Source organism: Camelus dromedarius, chromosome 14 (assembly GCF_036321535.1).
Source record: "Camelus dromedarius isolate mCamDro1 chromosome 14, mCamDro1.pat, whole genome shotgun sequence".
NCBI classification, from domain to species: Eukaryota; Metazoa; Chordata; class Mammalia; order Artiodactyla; family Camelidae; genus Camelus; species Camelus dromedarius.
This window is the reverse complement of record NC_087449.1, coordinates 37347623-37360392: the sequence shown is the minus strand read 5'-3', so window position 1 is coordinate 37360392 and position 12770 is coordinate 37347623. Positions and strand designations below refer to the sequence as shown.

The following is a 12770-nucleotide window of genomic DNA, read 5'->3' as shown; positions in this document are numbered from 1 at the left end:
ATGGGCTAGGAAGGGGTGGGGCAGCAGGAGAACCTGAGTGCAGAACCAGCAAGAGAGCAGGGCTGGGTGGACAGAGGCTGGTGGAGGAGTGCAGAGGGCCTGGGGCTGGTCGGGGCCCCGGGTCAGGAGGACCGACCCCATGCAGTCTCCAAGAGGGGCAGGGTTGAAGAAGCCCTGCTACTATAGGGTGGCCGAGGAGACATGCAGGGGACTGCATGGGGCTTTCCTGAAGCGGAGGTGCCACCGGCTGGACCCTGCTCGATGTCTTAAACGCCCTCCCACCGACCAAGTCTTGTGCCCTTCTGGTTCCTCCCAGTCCCTCCTGGATAACTGCCACTGGTGGCCTCGAGGAGCCTGGAGGCCCTCTATGTGAGGAAGGACTCACAGGGGACTGGTGACATGGCCAGGATGGGCTCTTCTTAGATCTCATCTGAGGTGAAGCATTGGGTCCCTGAGACCCTCATGCTGGACTAGGCCTGTAAGGTTTCCTTGCTCAGCACAGGATGGGCTCTGGCTGGGCCCTGCGCTGAAGAATGTAGTGTGAGGAAGCTTCCAGGGAATAGCAGGGAGGCATGCGCTCCTTCCCCGACAGGTGACAGGTGTGAGCTCCTTCCCTCTGGGCCTTTGGAGATGAGCCCTTTCTCCTAACTCAGCCTCCATGGGAGCCTCAGGCCCTTGGCAGGGGCTGGGGTATCAGGGACCCCACAGTGTGAGGCTGCAGGGGCACTGGGTCATGCTCGCCCTGCTGGGTCCTGGCCACAGAGCAGGTGTTATGCCCCCTCCTCGTCCCCTCTGTGTTCCCTCCCCTTGTCTCTCTTCCATTCTGTCCATGTCCTCTCAAAGGAAGACGCACACTCCATGTGACATTGTGAACTTTATCCAGGGAGTGGGGAAGAAGGGAGGCATGTGAGGGACAGATGGGTGGACCCATAGCACGTGGGAGACATTGGAGACCCAGAGGGATGGGTTCACACAGGATGTAGTCGGCTGAGTGATGGCTGCCCAGGGGGTCCACGCTTTCATCCCTGGAACCCGAGAAGCAGCCGGTTTTATCTGAGTGAACCCATGCCATCACAAAGGTCCTTGTGAAGGAGAAGGTGATGTGAAGACAGAAGCAGAGAGGCATTTGAAGATGCTGCTGGATGTGAGTGTGGAGGAGGCCCAGGAGGCACGGAAGGCAGGGACTGCAGCTCTAGTTGAGGGAAAAGGTGAAGAGACGGATCCTCTCCTAGAGCCCTGGAGGCAGGAGGCCCTGCTGACACCTTGGATGTGGTCCAGAAAAACCCCCTTCAGACTTGTGACCCCAGAACCCTTAGGGAGTAACTTCGTGTTGTTCTAAGTCACTAAGGCTGTGGTCGATCATCACAGCAGCAGCAGGAGCCGAATACAGGCACAGACAGACAGGCAGAAAGGAAGGAAGACAGGGAGAGTCCAGACAGACGAGAGGACGGGCAGGCGGTCAGGATTTAGGTGCACAGAGACAGGTGGACAGATGAACAGATGGCGAGCCTGGAGAAGGTGAGAGGGAGAGGAGGACAGACAGTGTGACGGGTGGGAGCAGGAGACGAGGGAGGCTGGCAGGTGGGCAAATAGAACAGGGCGTGGGCGGTGAAGCAAAGGACAGCAGACTGTGACAGGAAGACAGGATGGGAGGCGGGAGGCCCTCGGAGCTGGATCTCATCCCCACGAGGATTAGGGGAGCTTCCGAAGATGCAGGTGGATCCCGTTCTTGGACTTCAACACAATTCTGGGAGTGGGAATAGGGACCCTGGAGGGATCCGGTGCCAGCTCGAAGCGGAGCAGGGTCAGAGCCACGGCCACCTTCATCTCATTCATGGCAAATTGCTTCCCGATGCAGTTCCTGGTTGGGGAGGGAAAAGGAAGGGAGAAGGGGTCTGAAACCCTGTTCTGAGCAGGATAGGCCTTGGTCACTGAGCCCGGGCTGAGAACAGCACTTTCAGGGCTCTCGTTCCTGTGGCCCAGCCCCCACCCCTCCCTTTCAGGTCCCACTCACCTCCACACTCAATCCTTGGTTGACACCCTCCCTGTGACCTTTGACAAAGCCTACCTCTCTCCACACCCAGCTCCTCACCCCTTCTTCTGCTCTTAGCAGGAGGAAGTCCTGTTAGGGGAGGGTCAGTGCTCTAGACCACGGAGTCAAGTCAAGTGAATTACTGAGTGGTAATTAGTACTTTGTTCACTGGTCCACAGGAAGTGTCTGGCTTCAGGGAAAGCCAGGGCACTGGAGGGGGCAGTGTGTTCCACACTCTCAGATCCTCACTGTCTACAGGACACAGAGACCCTGATACCCAGACAGAACAAGACACAGTTGTGTACAGAAGTCAGAACAACAACAGATAAACTTCCTGGAGGGGCCAGGGGTTAAGGCCCCTCAACCTGCTGGACCATTTGCCTCCCAATTAGTGGTCTGGCCTCTTGCCTCCCCTCAACCCTCAGTCAACCCGCTTCTGGAACCTTCCCATTCTACTGCAGAAATGTCCCTCCTCACCATCCCTCGGTCTCCTCACCCGGCCTTTTCTGTCTCTGTCTCACCTCCTCTACTGAAGCCCCTGCTGCTCCAGCCCTGCTGTGCCCCCATCACAGGGAGGACACGTCCAAATGCCTCAGCTGGCAGCAGAGCCCTCTCTAGGTTGTTCCTCACTCAGCTCTTATCTGTCCAGCCCACTTCCTCGCTCAGCTCACATTGAGACCACCAAGAGTGCCCTCCCTCCACCTCTGCCGGCCACTTGCTCAGGGCTAAGTCCAATGACAGCCCACCCTCCCCCTCTGCTGGCTGCACCCCTTCCTCCCTGGACACCCGAGGCATGATCACTGTTTTACTCAAGGACACATCACCCTCCAGTGCCCAGCACAGTCCCAGGAACATGGCACTTCCAACAATCTGCTCAGTGAATGAATGAGTGAGTGAAGGAAAGAGAGAATGAATGAGGTCTGTCTTGAGCAGAGGTGTTGTTTCTTGACTGTGAACTTTGGAGACTGGGACAGTATCTTTTTTCTCTGTGTTCCCGTCTCCAAGCACAGGACTTGGCACACATAGAGCGGTTTAATAAATAATTTTATATTCAAGCAAAGCTAATTTAGTGGGAAAAAAAAACTAGGGTGGAATAAAAGTGAATATTAATTCTGACCTGGGAGACTTGAGCTGCCTAGGACCTGCTGTCTGCTAGGGCAGTCAGATGACAGGTGGCCAATATCTAAGAGAAAGGATTCAACCCTGGGACAAACCAAATCCTAAGGCCAATTTTGGAAGGACATTTTCCTCAAACCGGTTCTGTGAAAGTTGATTCACTTGAAAAGTTCACAGAAATACGGATTCAGAAAGAGACTAGTTTCTACTGAGGAATCACAAAGTCACTCTCTCCCCGGAGGATCTGCAGACTTGGAAGGTTTTCAGAGCAGTCCTGTTGGAGAGCGTCACGCGCTCAAGAGTTGCTTCCAGTGTGCCTCATGTTCTCCATGCCAGAAAGCTTGCAAATGCATGCGTCATCTACACAAGAGCGGATTTCCTGTCAAAAGCACTTGTTTGTTCTCAATTTCAGGCTTTTTGGCCCACATCAGACTAGGCAGATTCTGGAACTACGATATATAAGTCCACCTATACATGAAGAGTTTTGCCAACTGGGACAGTTGTCATGGTTATGTGAATATTAATATGCAGCCAAAACTCAATTGGAATAGACTACAACACACACACACACACACACACACACACACACACACACAGAACACACACATTGGTGTGTAACTTTCTTCAAACAGCGACAGTAACCCCTCAGATATATGCTTGAACAGACAGGATAAGGAAGGCAGCTAGAAATCCAAGCACATGGGAACATGGTTGATACAGTGAGAGGTGGATGGATGAGGAAGTCAAAAATGCAGTGGGCTGGGCTAAAAACATGGGAAGAGAGAAAACCACCTTTAAAGATGACTGATAATTGTGGAAAGCAAACATATGAAGTTTAATTTTTGTGAAAAATTCTAATACTAAAAAGTCATACTCTTAATGTGAGGAAAACACTGGAATCCATTGGAACGGCCACTGCCACCAAAATGTGACCAGCCATTGGGAAAGTCAGGAGGTCAGAGTCTCGGGGGCGACCCTGGAAGACCTTTTTACACATAGAGACACAGGCCTCCTTCCCTACACACCAACATCAAGGGCATAACTGCGTGCACCACGTATGATGGTAGGAGGTCACCGACGTTGAGTAGCACCCAGTGACACCCCCCACCCAGGACCGAAGACTTACCTGGATCCCCCTGAGAAGGGCAGGAAAGCATGGCTGTGTTGAGCAGAAGCTGGTGCAAAGCGGGATGGGTCAAACACCTACAGAGAGAGCACAGGGGCCAGGACAGGTGGGGTCAAAACCCAACCCAGGGGGGACAACAGTCTCAAAGGTGGAGAAGGAGGAGGTGTTGCTCAGGACAAATCGTCCCATCCCCTCCTCCCATGGTACTCATACCTCTGGGTTCGGCCACACCTTCGGGTTGTGGTGAAGGGCATAAAAGGAGAGCAATACAGTGATTCCTGTGGGGCAGGGAGAAGAGAGAAGCCCGCTCACACCCATGGCTGCTGTAGAGCGGGCGTGCCTGCACAAAGGCTTGGGAGCCATCATGAGAGCCACTCCCCTTCACTCTGAATGAAATGATGCTGTTGCAGGAGAGGTGGGCTGGACGTGACAGAGCACATGAGCACAGGGTAGAAGTAGGTAACCATGACCCAGGATGGAGAAGCAAGAAAGACTTGGACCCTTCCTTTTAGGAGCAACTCAAGTGACAGCTCCCATTTATCAAATTCCATCCATGAACCCTTGGGGAACTTGCATTAAGTCATTCACTCCTCACAGCAACCCTTAAGGAGGGCACTCATATCCCCATGGTTCAGATGAGGCACCTGAGCCTCAGAGAGGACAAGCGACTTGTCTATGATCACAGCTAAGAGGTGGCAGGCCTGGGAATCACCCCAATGGGAGGGGAGCCAGCAAGTGGCCTCCAACCACAGCAGGGCTCTCAGATCTGGTCATCAGCTGCTCCCTGCATCCACCTGACTGCTTCACAGAGCTTGGACCGTCTGACACCCTCATTTACTTAGACCCCATATGGAAAGAACCACATCTCCCCCTGCTTCTGTCTGCATCTCTCTCAAGCCTTCATGTCTCAGGAATTAGAATTTTGGAGCTACATTACAAGACCATGTTCAGGGGCTCATTTGTTTATTGAGGCCTTCCGGGGTTCAAGCTCTGTGTCAGGCATTTCACACACCTCATCCTAGTGACAGTGACATCCTAGTGACAATATTAATTATCTTGAGCAAGAAGCAAGAGTCAGACATCCCAGGACTGGGCAGACATGCACAAGGTGCTCTTGCAGAATGCTGAAGTTAGTGCATATGGTGAAGATCGCACCTGCAGGTAAGGAGCGTCCGTCAGGGAAGGTTATGGGCTTGCTGAGCTCCCTGCTGATGGCTGGTACTGGTGGGTAGAGTCGCAGTACCTCCTTGATGCACATGGTGGTGTAGGGCATCTGGTCCAGGTGGTCCCTGAAGGGAAGCCCATCCTGAGGGTGGGCAGGGCTGGGCAACCAGGAGTCTCCACTAGCTGAGGACACAGGGCTCTCCCCTGTCTTGGGCACTCACCAGGTGATGGAGGCGCCATCCCCCAGGAGGCTCTGGATCTCTTCCCGGCACCTCTGCTGATGCTCAGGGTGGGAGGCCAGTGCATAGAGGATCCAGGAGATGCCACTGGCTGTGGTGTCGTGACCCTCGAACATGAACGTGTCCACTTCGGCACGGAGGTCTGTGTCAGACAAGCTGCTCCCATTCTTCCTCTGCAGAGACAGAAAGTGAGTGTAGGGTTTGCCCCTTGTCTGTGCTTCTGGGCCAAACCTCAGGCCTCTCCTACCGGCACTCACTCTGGCAAAGAGGAGGATGTCCAGGAGATCCAAGTGCCTCTTCTGGCTCAACTTCTCCATCTCTCCCTCCTCCTGCAGGTGAGCCTTCCTCAGCTTGATCACTTTATCTGTCCCAGAACAGTGGTTCCCAGGCAAAGCTGAGCACTCTGGGGGCCCAGTTACAACAACCCATGGTAGCCCCATCTGACGAAGCCCAGTCGAGGGGCCAGGTGGATCAGGGTGAGGGTGGGGAGGGGTGTGCATGTCAGGGCTGAGAGCTCTAGGTTCATCCAGTACAGGTCAGGAGTCCCCTCAACAGGACAGGCCATGCTGGGAGGGGCTCTCAGTCAACCTTCACCAATAGGGATACATGTCGCCCCCCCCATATAACACTTTACACACTAAACGTCCTGTCCCTTTCAGGTGTCCCTGATGATGCAGGGGAGCGGCCCAGAAGTTGAAGTCCAACCTGTGTGTTGGTGGGCGAGCTGGCAGAGCTGGTGGCTCCTGCGGCCTTCAGGGGTCAGCCTGTAGATAATGTCACTCTGGTGGAAGAAATTTCTCAGGCGGGAAAAAAACAGATTGTTGAGGTCCCCGACGGCCTGGATGTAGGACTGAGAGTTCCTGAAGGGAGAAGATGCACCAGAGACTGGAGTGGAGGGAGCCTGTGACCTGCAGGTGGAGTGGGGCTCTGGGAGGGGTCTCCTCAATCCTGGGGGCAGGCAGCACTGTGACATTCAGCATTTCTGCCTTACAGCCCTCCAGACCCTCAGTCTTTACTAGTGGCCTGAGCAGCCAGGCTTCTCCCTGTGCAGGAATCAGGGATCTGTGACTGACTGAGGGTTTGGTGTGTGTTGGAATTTGACCGTGGTTTGCGGTTCTCTGCAGAATGTCACTTTTTGTGCCGATGAACAACCAAGCTGATGTCACTGCCTGTCAGGTAAGACCCCCCCAGCTGGTGAGAACAAGGACCTTGCTGTGGAAGGGCTGTCACTGACCTGTCTGTCTGGTTGCTGCCCTGGTGGCTGAAGGCGCACTTCATGACGGTGTCCAGGGTCATCAAGGAGACGTGTTCAAAGATCTCCAGCTGCGAGTCCTGGCTGACGAGCTCCTCCCACTTGTCCTGTGTTGGGAGGGGACACTGACCCTGCTCTGCTTCCCCAGAAGTCCTGTGCTGACGAGGCCAGGCCCTCCGCGTCTCTCTACGTATTCTGACGAGACCTCCTCACTGTCTAAGCAGGTATGTTTTAGCAAGCTAGCCTGTAAAGCAAGTGTCCTGTGATGCCTACTTTCTCAGGAACTTTTGTTCTATAATCACATTCTCTCATAGTATCCTGAATTACTTCTGAACTTTAGGACCTTTTTATGATGATAACCATGTTTCGGCAGATCAGAAAGCACAGTTTCTTAGGACATAAATGGGGAATCTTTTGTGTCCTGAGAGCCGAGATGCACAGGTGGGGTTGAACCCTGGTAAACCAGTTTTGTCAAGACAAGGAAAAGCATAAGAAACTCCACTGGGGCTCCTAGGTAGGGACCTCCGGGATTTCAGTTTCCTTCATTCATCCAATGTTAGCTGAGACCAGGTGGTACAGGTCAGAGGTCATGCTGTGTCAGGACCAAACTCTACACAGATTTTAGACCTGGTCTCTGTTTCCCCCCATGGAGTGGCTGAGTTCCATGCAGAAGCCCTGGCCTTAGGCCAGAGCCTACCAGAGTGACATCCTGGGATGTCCACTGTGCCTCTGAAGCTGCCATTTCCCAGGCCAGCCAGGGGCAGCTTGTCCTGCTGCCCAGGGGAATGAACCTTGCTTTAGTCCACCGTGTGGAAGACGTGAAGCTGCAGGCAGAGCAGACTCTCTGTCCGACATGGCCCTCCTTTCCCTTGGCTCGGAGCAAATTGTGGATCCAAGCTGGTGCCTGGGTACTCTTTTGTCCCATCCACTTTTGGGGAGCCCTGTCTCATAGTAAGTTCTGAGTACAGAATGCTGGGTGGTTGTGTCTGATGGATGTCTGAGGGACACAAGTGTCTGAGAGAGGACTTTGTGAGCTGTCCTGGGTGTGTGTTCAGGTTAGATAGGGATGGACTTACCAGCATCACTCGGACAGAGTTTGCCATGAGACCCACATAGGGCTTCAGGATGTCATAGTGGAAGGCAGGAGTCAGTAGCCGTCGGTGCTGGAACCATGTCTGCCCATTCAACAGGAGCAAACCGTACCCTGGGCCACAGATAAGTATGTGTGTGTGTGAGTCAGGAAGACTGGATCAGAGGGATGACTGGGGACAACTTGGGAAGAACCAAGGGTGTCAGGAGAAGGCACATCTTGGGCAAAGGCAGGAAAGGCGAGTACATTTCGGGGAAATTTCCTAAATGGCTGGTGCAGATATATGAGTGTAACAGATGTGAGATAAAGTTTCAAAAAGAGTAGGGGGCAGGTGATAGAAGGACGTAAGTACAAGTCAGGCTGAGAACACTGGAGAGGACTGAGACGTGATGTGGAAGAGGCTGAGCTTCAGGGGGGCTCTCAGCACCACTAGGAAGGGGCGAGGGTTTTATTCGAATAAGAGCAATGAGGTTTGATTCAGAGATGAGGGTGGTGTCCTTGTGCCAGGCCCGTGTTGTTTTCTGTCGGTCAAAGTGGTTTATCCCGTGGTAAACCTAATGGTGGGTGAACTGCAATTGTATTTAGACGTACTTACCAATCCAGGGAGCCAATAATCTGTAGGAACTAGGGTTCTTTGGATCTGAAAGGTAAGGAAGGAAAGTGGAGGGGTCCAACCAAAGCAGGCAGCCCCCAGAGTAGCTGTGGTCCAGGTCATGGGCTGCCAGCCCTTCCTGATGACTGTCAGCTGGCAGTCTGTCTCCAGACACCTCCCACTGGCCTCCCATCCCTCTATTCGTTCTGCAGGTCACTGTGGGCTCAGGAAGGCAGACCCAGTGTCCCAGCAGCAGAGCAGCCACAGGACTAAGATGGTGACTCAGTAAGGAACATAAGCTCTGTTCAGTGCTGCTGAATAAGACAGAAGGTTGTGGTTTTCCTATGCTTTGTGGTGCCTTAGCCTGCTGATCACTGTGGATAGGCAACAATGTGAGGTGCCAAACCCAAATTCATGTGGACAGGGTCTGCCTTTCAAATCTGGGATCATCTCAACTTGGTTTTGAAAAAAAAGTAAGACGGAGAAAGAAATCAGCCCCACCCAGCTGTTTAAGCATTCACTGTAAGTAAATAATATTGTCCTCAGCTGGCTTATGGGCTGGGAGAATGTTTGGTAGCATTCAGGCATTGATGGCTGAATTGCCAGTCTCTTCTGGAATTCCACAGACCCAGTGGCATGTACTCAGGAGGGAAGATTTTCCTCTGCTGGGATGTAGGTTTCACTCTCACCTGATCTCCCGAGGACCACCCTTATGTAGTCCGGGTCGTAGACCAACACATGGGCTTTTGTCCCCCACAGCCAGCGAGGACAGGCGCTTGTGTATTTCTCTACCCTTTTTAGTAGCGGTTGCAGCTCTATGCCATTCTGGAACTATCACCAAAGGAAAAATAAGTCAATAAACGCCATCCTCTAGTGCCAGTGCTGGAGTGGAGGTAAAGGGCAGGATGGGTATAGGAGATAGCTCTGGATCTACCAGCAAAACTACGAGTTGAGAACTATTTCTTATGACCGGGGGCTCTGATCCAGACCTTGCTGGCTGTCCAACTTTGTCCTAAGACCAGATACTGTCCCATCATTGGGTGTAGCTACGGGCCACCACTGCGAACTGCCTACAGAAACTTACACCTGGGATTGCCTCCCTGGTGTACAAACCTTCTGGGAGTCATTCCTGCAACATTTGCGTGAACAATTTATGACCATTTGCATCACAGGATAAGCAGTTTTGTCTGTAATTTCATTTATTGAGAGAATAAAATGGATTACATTTTAAAATTTAAATATTAATTTTATTTTGCCATACTTGTTTTCATATATTTCTCTTTTTTTGAAGTTTTTTTTTTCTCACTGCGGGGAGGTGATAAGGTCTGTTTGCTTATTTATTTATTTATTTATTTATTTATTTATTTATTTATTTATTTATTTATTTATTTATTTAAATAGCGGTACTGAACATTGAATCCAGGATCTTATGCTTCTAGGCATGCCGCTACCACTGAGCTATAACCTCCCCCCTATATTTTCAGTAATATCCCAACATAAACGTTTGTTAAAGTGAAATAGTGTTTGGGGTGTATATAGCTAAGTAAAAACCATTAATTACTGAGCTGTGTGCATATAATATTATTTTACATATTAAATGTGTACGCATACTGGCCTCCTGGCATGCTGGCAGTTCCCTGGGGCCCATGGCTCCATCCCCTGCCCCTATGGGTCTCCGGCTGTTTTAAGTTCCCGTCTTTGACTCCACCCAACTCTGATCACGTTGCAGGGAAAAGGCTGCTCAACTCTCTGCAACTCCTTATTTCTCCTCACATGTGTTCAAGCCACAAACCCTTGGTGCGTGAGCCCCTCGCCATGTGGCCCCCTTCCTTTCCTCTAAGCCCCTCTATCCTACGCTATCACTGCCAGAGCTGGGTGGATTGGTGCCATCCCTCTGCAGCCTGCGAGCTGCCTCGTCCCCTCCCTCCTCTGTCACCCCACACAGTGGACTCCTGTCCCTCTGAGCCAGGTTCTGCACCGGGAACTGGGGGTGAAGAGGGGATTAGAGGCTCAGTTCCCAGAGCTCCAAGTCCAGCGAGGGAGGAGAGCAGGCAGGCAACCTCACCTTGTTGATGGCAACTCCAGAGTCAGTCCTCCTTACCTGGCACCATCCTGGAAACCTCAGTCAGCTGTGTTGGCAACTCGTCAGATTTTAGGCACTGAAAGCGCCAGTCTGGAAAATTCCTCAGTCTTGGGCAATCACAATGATTGGTTCCCTACGCCTGACTTCACCTCTCACAGGGTAGGATCCTTGGGTGACTGGGGCAGGGAAGCATCTAGAAGCCTGTTCTGTGAGAAGAGCTGAAGCTGCTCAGGCTGGAGAGGGGGAAACTCGGGAAGGAACAGCCACTGACCTCAAAATGCAGGGCAGCCAGGACCACATGCAGATACCCTGGAGGAAGGAGTTTCTGACAGACCTGAGGACCCCGGCCCTGGGTCCCGTGAGGGAGTGAGCTCCCTGGACTGGGATGAGGAGCCAAGACCTGAGAGGTGAGCTGGGTTCTCTCTTGGTTTCAGTGTGTTCCTCACACACCGAGACCTTGTACCTTGGGCTGGTGGACCAGAGCCCGCTCTGAGAGCCCCGGCCCCACCCTGCCCTCCCACCCCAAGCCGCGCTCCTGCCTACCTCCCAGTAGTGTCCGTAGAGCCAGTGGGAAGGAGGGGACGGGAACTGCTGGAAGGCTCTGAGCAGCCACTGCCTGTGCATGTAGAGCTGTGCTGCCTTGAGCAGAAGCAGAAGCAGGCTGAGCAGGGAGGCCACCTGCAGGAGCCCAGAGATGCCACCCAGGTCTCTGGTGGGGCTCAGCACAGAGACACTCATGCTGCAGAGGCTTCTGGATCGCTGACTGTCCCTGACTGTGTCTGAGCTCCCCTGAGCACCCAGCCTAGGCAGGGGCGGGTGCCCCACCCTCTGTGGGAGGGGAAGGGGGAGGGCAGAGCTTAGACCTGGGCCTCCAGGGTTGATTAACTGGGGGATCCACCTTGGGGAACAGTGGGAGAAAAGCTTTCTCAGCTGACATTGACAGTGGCCATGCACACCCGCACTTTCCCTTCTCCATATTACTCACCAGATATTGAACGAGCCCCTACAATGTGCCAGGCAGTCTGCTGGGTGCTGGGACACAGCTGCGAGCAAAACAGACTCGACCCTTGCTTGACTTCAAGACATTCACAGTCTAGTTTCCCAAATGCTCAGTGGGTGCGGTTGGGTTTTAGTTTTAGTTTCTGTTTTTATTCCCATTTCTGAGGTGCAAACTAATTTGCAGAGGACAAGTGAGGCGGCCAGAGGAAGACAGTCTTTGGGAGTCCCATTTGAAACAGAACTCTTTCTCTTTTGGACCTCAAAACTGCCTGCCTTGCCTGCCTCTGAAATGGTCCTCAGGGCTTGCCCCAGGCCCCTCTGCAGGTGTGTCCCAGGTCACTGTGCCTGTGCTGGAGCACTGGCCTTGGAGTCAGGAGGCCCGGTCCCAGGGCAGGCTCACTACACGTGAAGCCGGCACCTTGCAGTCTCGGAGCCTCAGTATTTCCTTTAAAAGTTGGGATAATAATTCCTTTCCTCTGTATCTCCTAGGAATGTTCAGTCATTTATTCACTCAGCAAATAGGTTGGAGTTCAAGTCTCCTAGGTAAACTCAGAAAACTACATTAGCACAAGAAAATATGATAAGGCCTATACTGGTGGAATAAATAGTGGACTGGGCAAGCAAAGAAGGAGAAGAAAGAAAAAAACTTAAAAAAAGAATGGAGTCTTGAGGGGTGATCGGAGTTCACCAGGGCGAGTGCTTCTGGAGGACGGACACTGGAAGAGTCATGGGGATCGTACGTGAAAGAGCAAGGGATGGGGAAACTGCCACGTTCAAGTCTCAGACATCACTGTTTCATGACTCTTTTCCCCAAAATCAAATCCAACGTTCATAATTCAGAGTAAAACACAAAATATGTTCACAAAGAACTACTTGGAAGCCAACTCCTGATCCACTCCCCCACCCGGCTCAGTCCACTCCAACAACATGTTCTTTGCCCGAGCTCATGATTCACAGAGTCTGGGGCCTCATTCTGGGCGTCTGTCCAAAGTAAAGGTCAGGGGTCAGTAACCACCACCTACACACAGCCCCCTCCCAGCCCAATGTTCCCGCTCTCTCTGGTCACTCTCAGGTCTC

General features: G+C 52.6%; 1 protein-coding gene across 1 annotated transcript; it reads right to left on the bottom strand.

Annotated features, from left to right (window-relative positions):
- Window positions 1–861: 861 nt before the first annotated feature.
- Window positions 862–11484, bottom strand: LOC105092933 (cytochrome P450 4A6). The gene is made up of 12 exons (XM_010984711.3): window positions 11238–11484; window positions 9301–9442; window positions 8615–8659; window positions 8006–8133; window positions 6912–7036; window positions 6383–6537; window positions 5935–6041; window positions 5660–5850; window positions 5430–5563; window positions 4488–4552; window positions 4275–4351; window positions 862–1861 (listed from the first exon to the last, which is right to left on the bottom strand). The coding sequence occupies exons 1-12, from the start codon at window positions 11430–11432 to the stop codon at window positions 1693–1695; spliced, it is 1533 nt and encodes a 510-aa protein (XP_010983013.2). The 5' UTR covers window positions 11433–11484; the 3' UTR covers window positions 862–1692.
- Window positions 11485–12770: the final 1286 nt, after the last annotated feature.

Excerpts from the sequence above, each read along its gene's own strand:
- LOC105092933 (XM_010984711.3), bottom strand. The coding sequence starts at position 11,432 with ATGAGTGTCTCTGTGCTGAGCCCCACCAGAGACCTGGGTGGCATCTCT. Across the intron at positions 8,134-8,614 it reads ATTATTGGCTCCCTGGATTG|GGTACGGTTTGCTCCTGTTG; the intron begins GTAAGTACGTCT and ends TCTGTGGCCCAG. Across the intron at positions 5,851-5,934 it reads ACATCCTCCTCTTTGCCAGA|AGGAAGAATGGGAGCAGCTT; the intron begins GTGAGTGCCGGT and ends CTGTCTCTGCAG.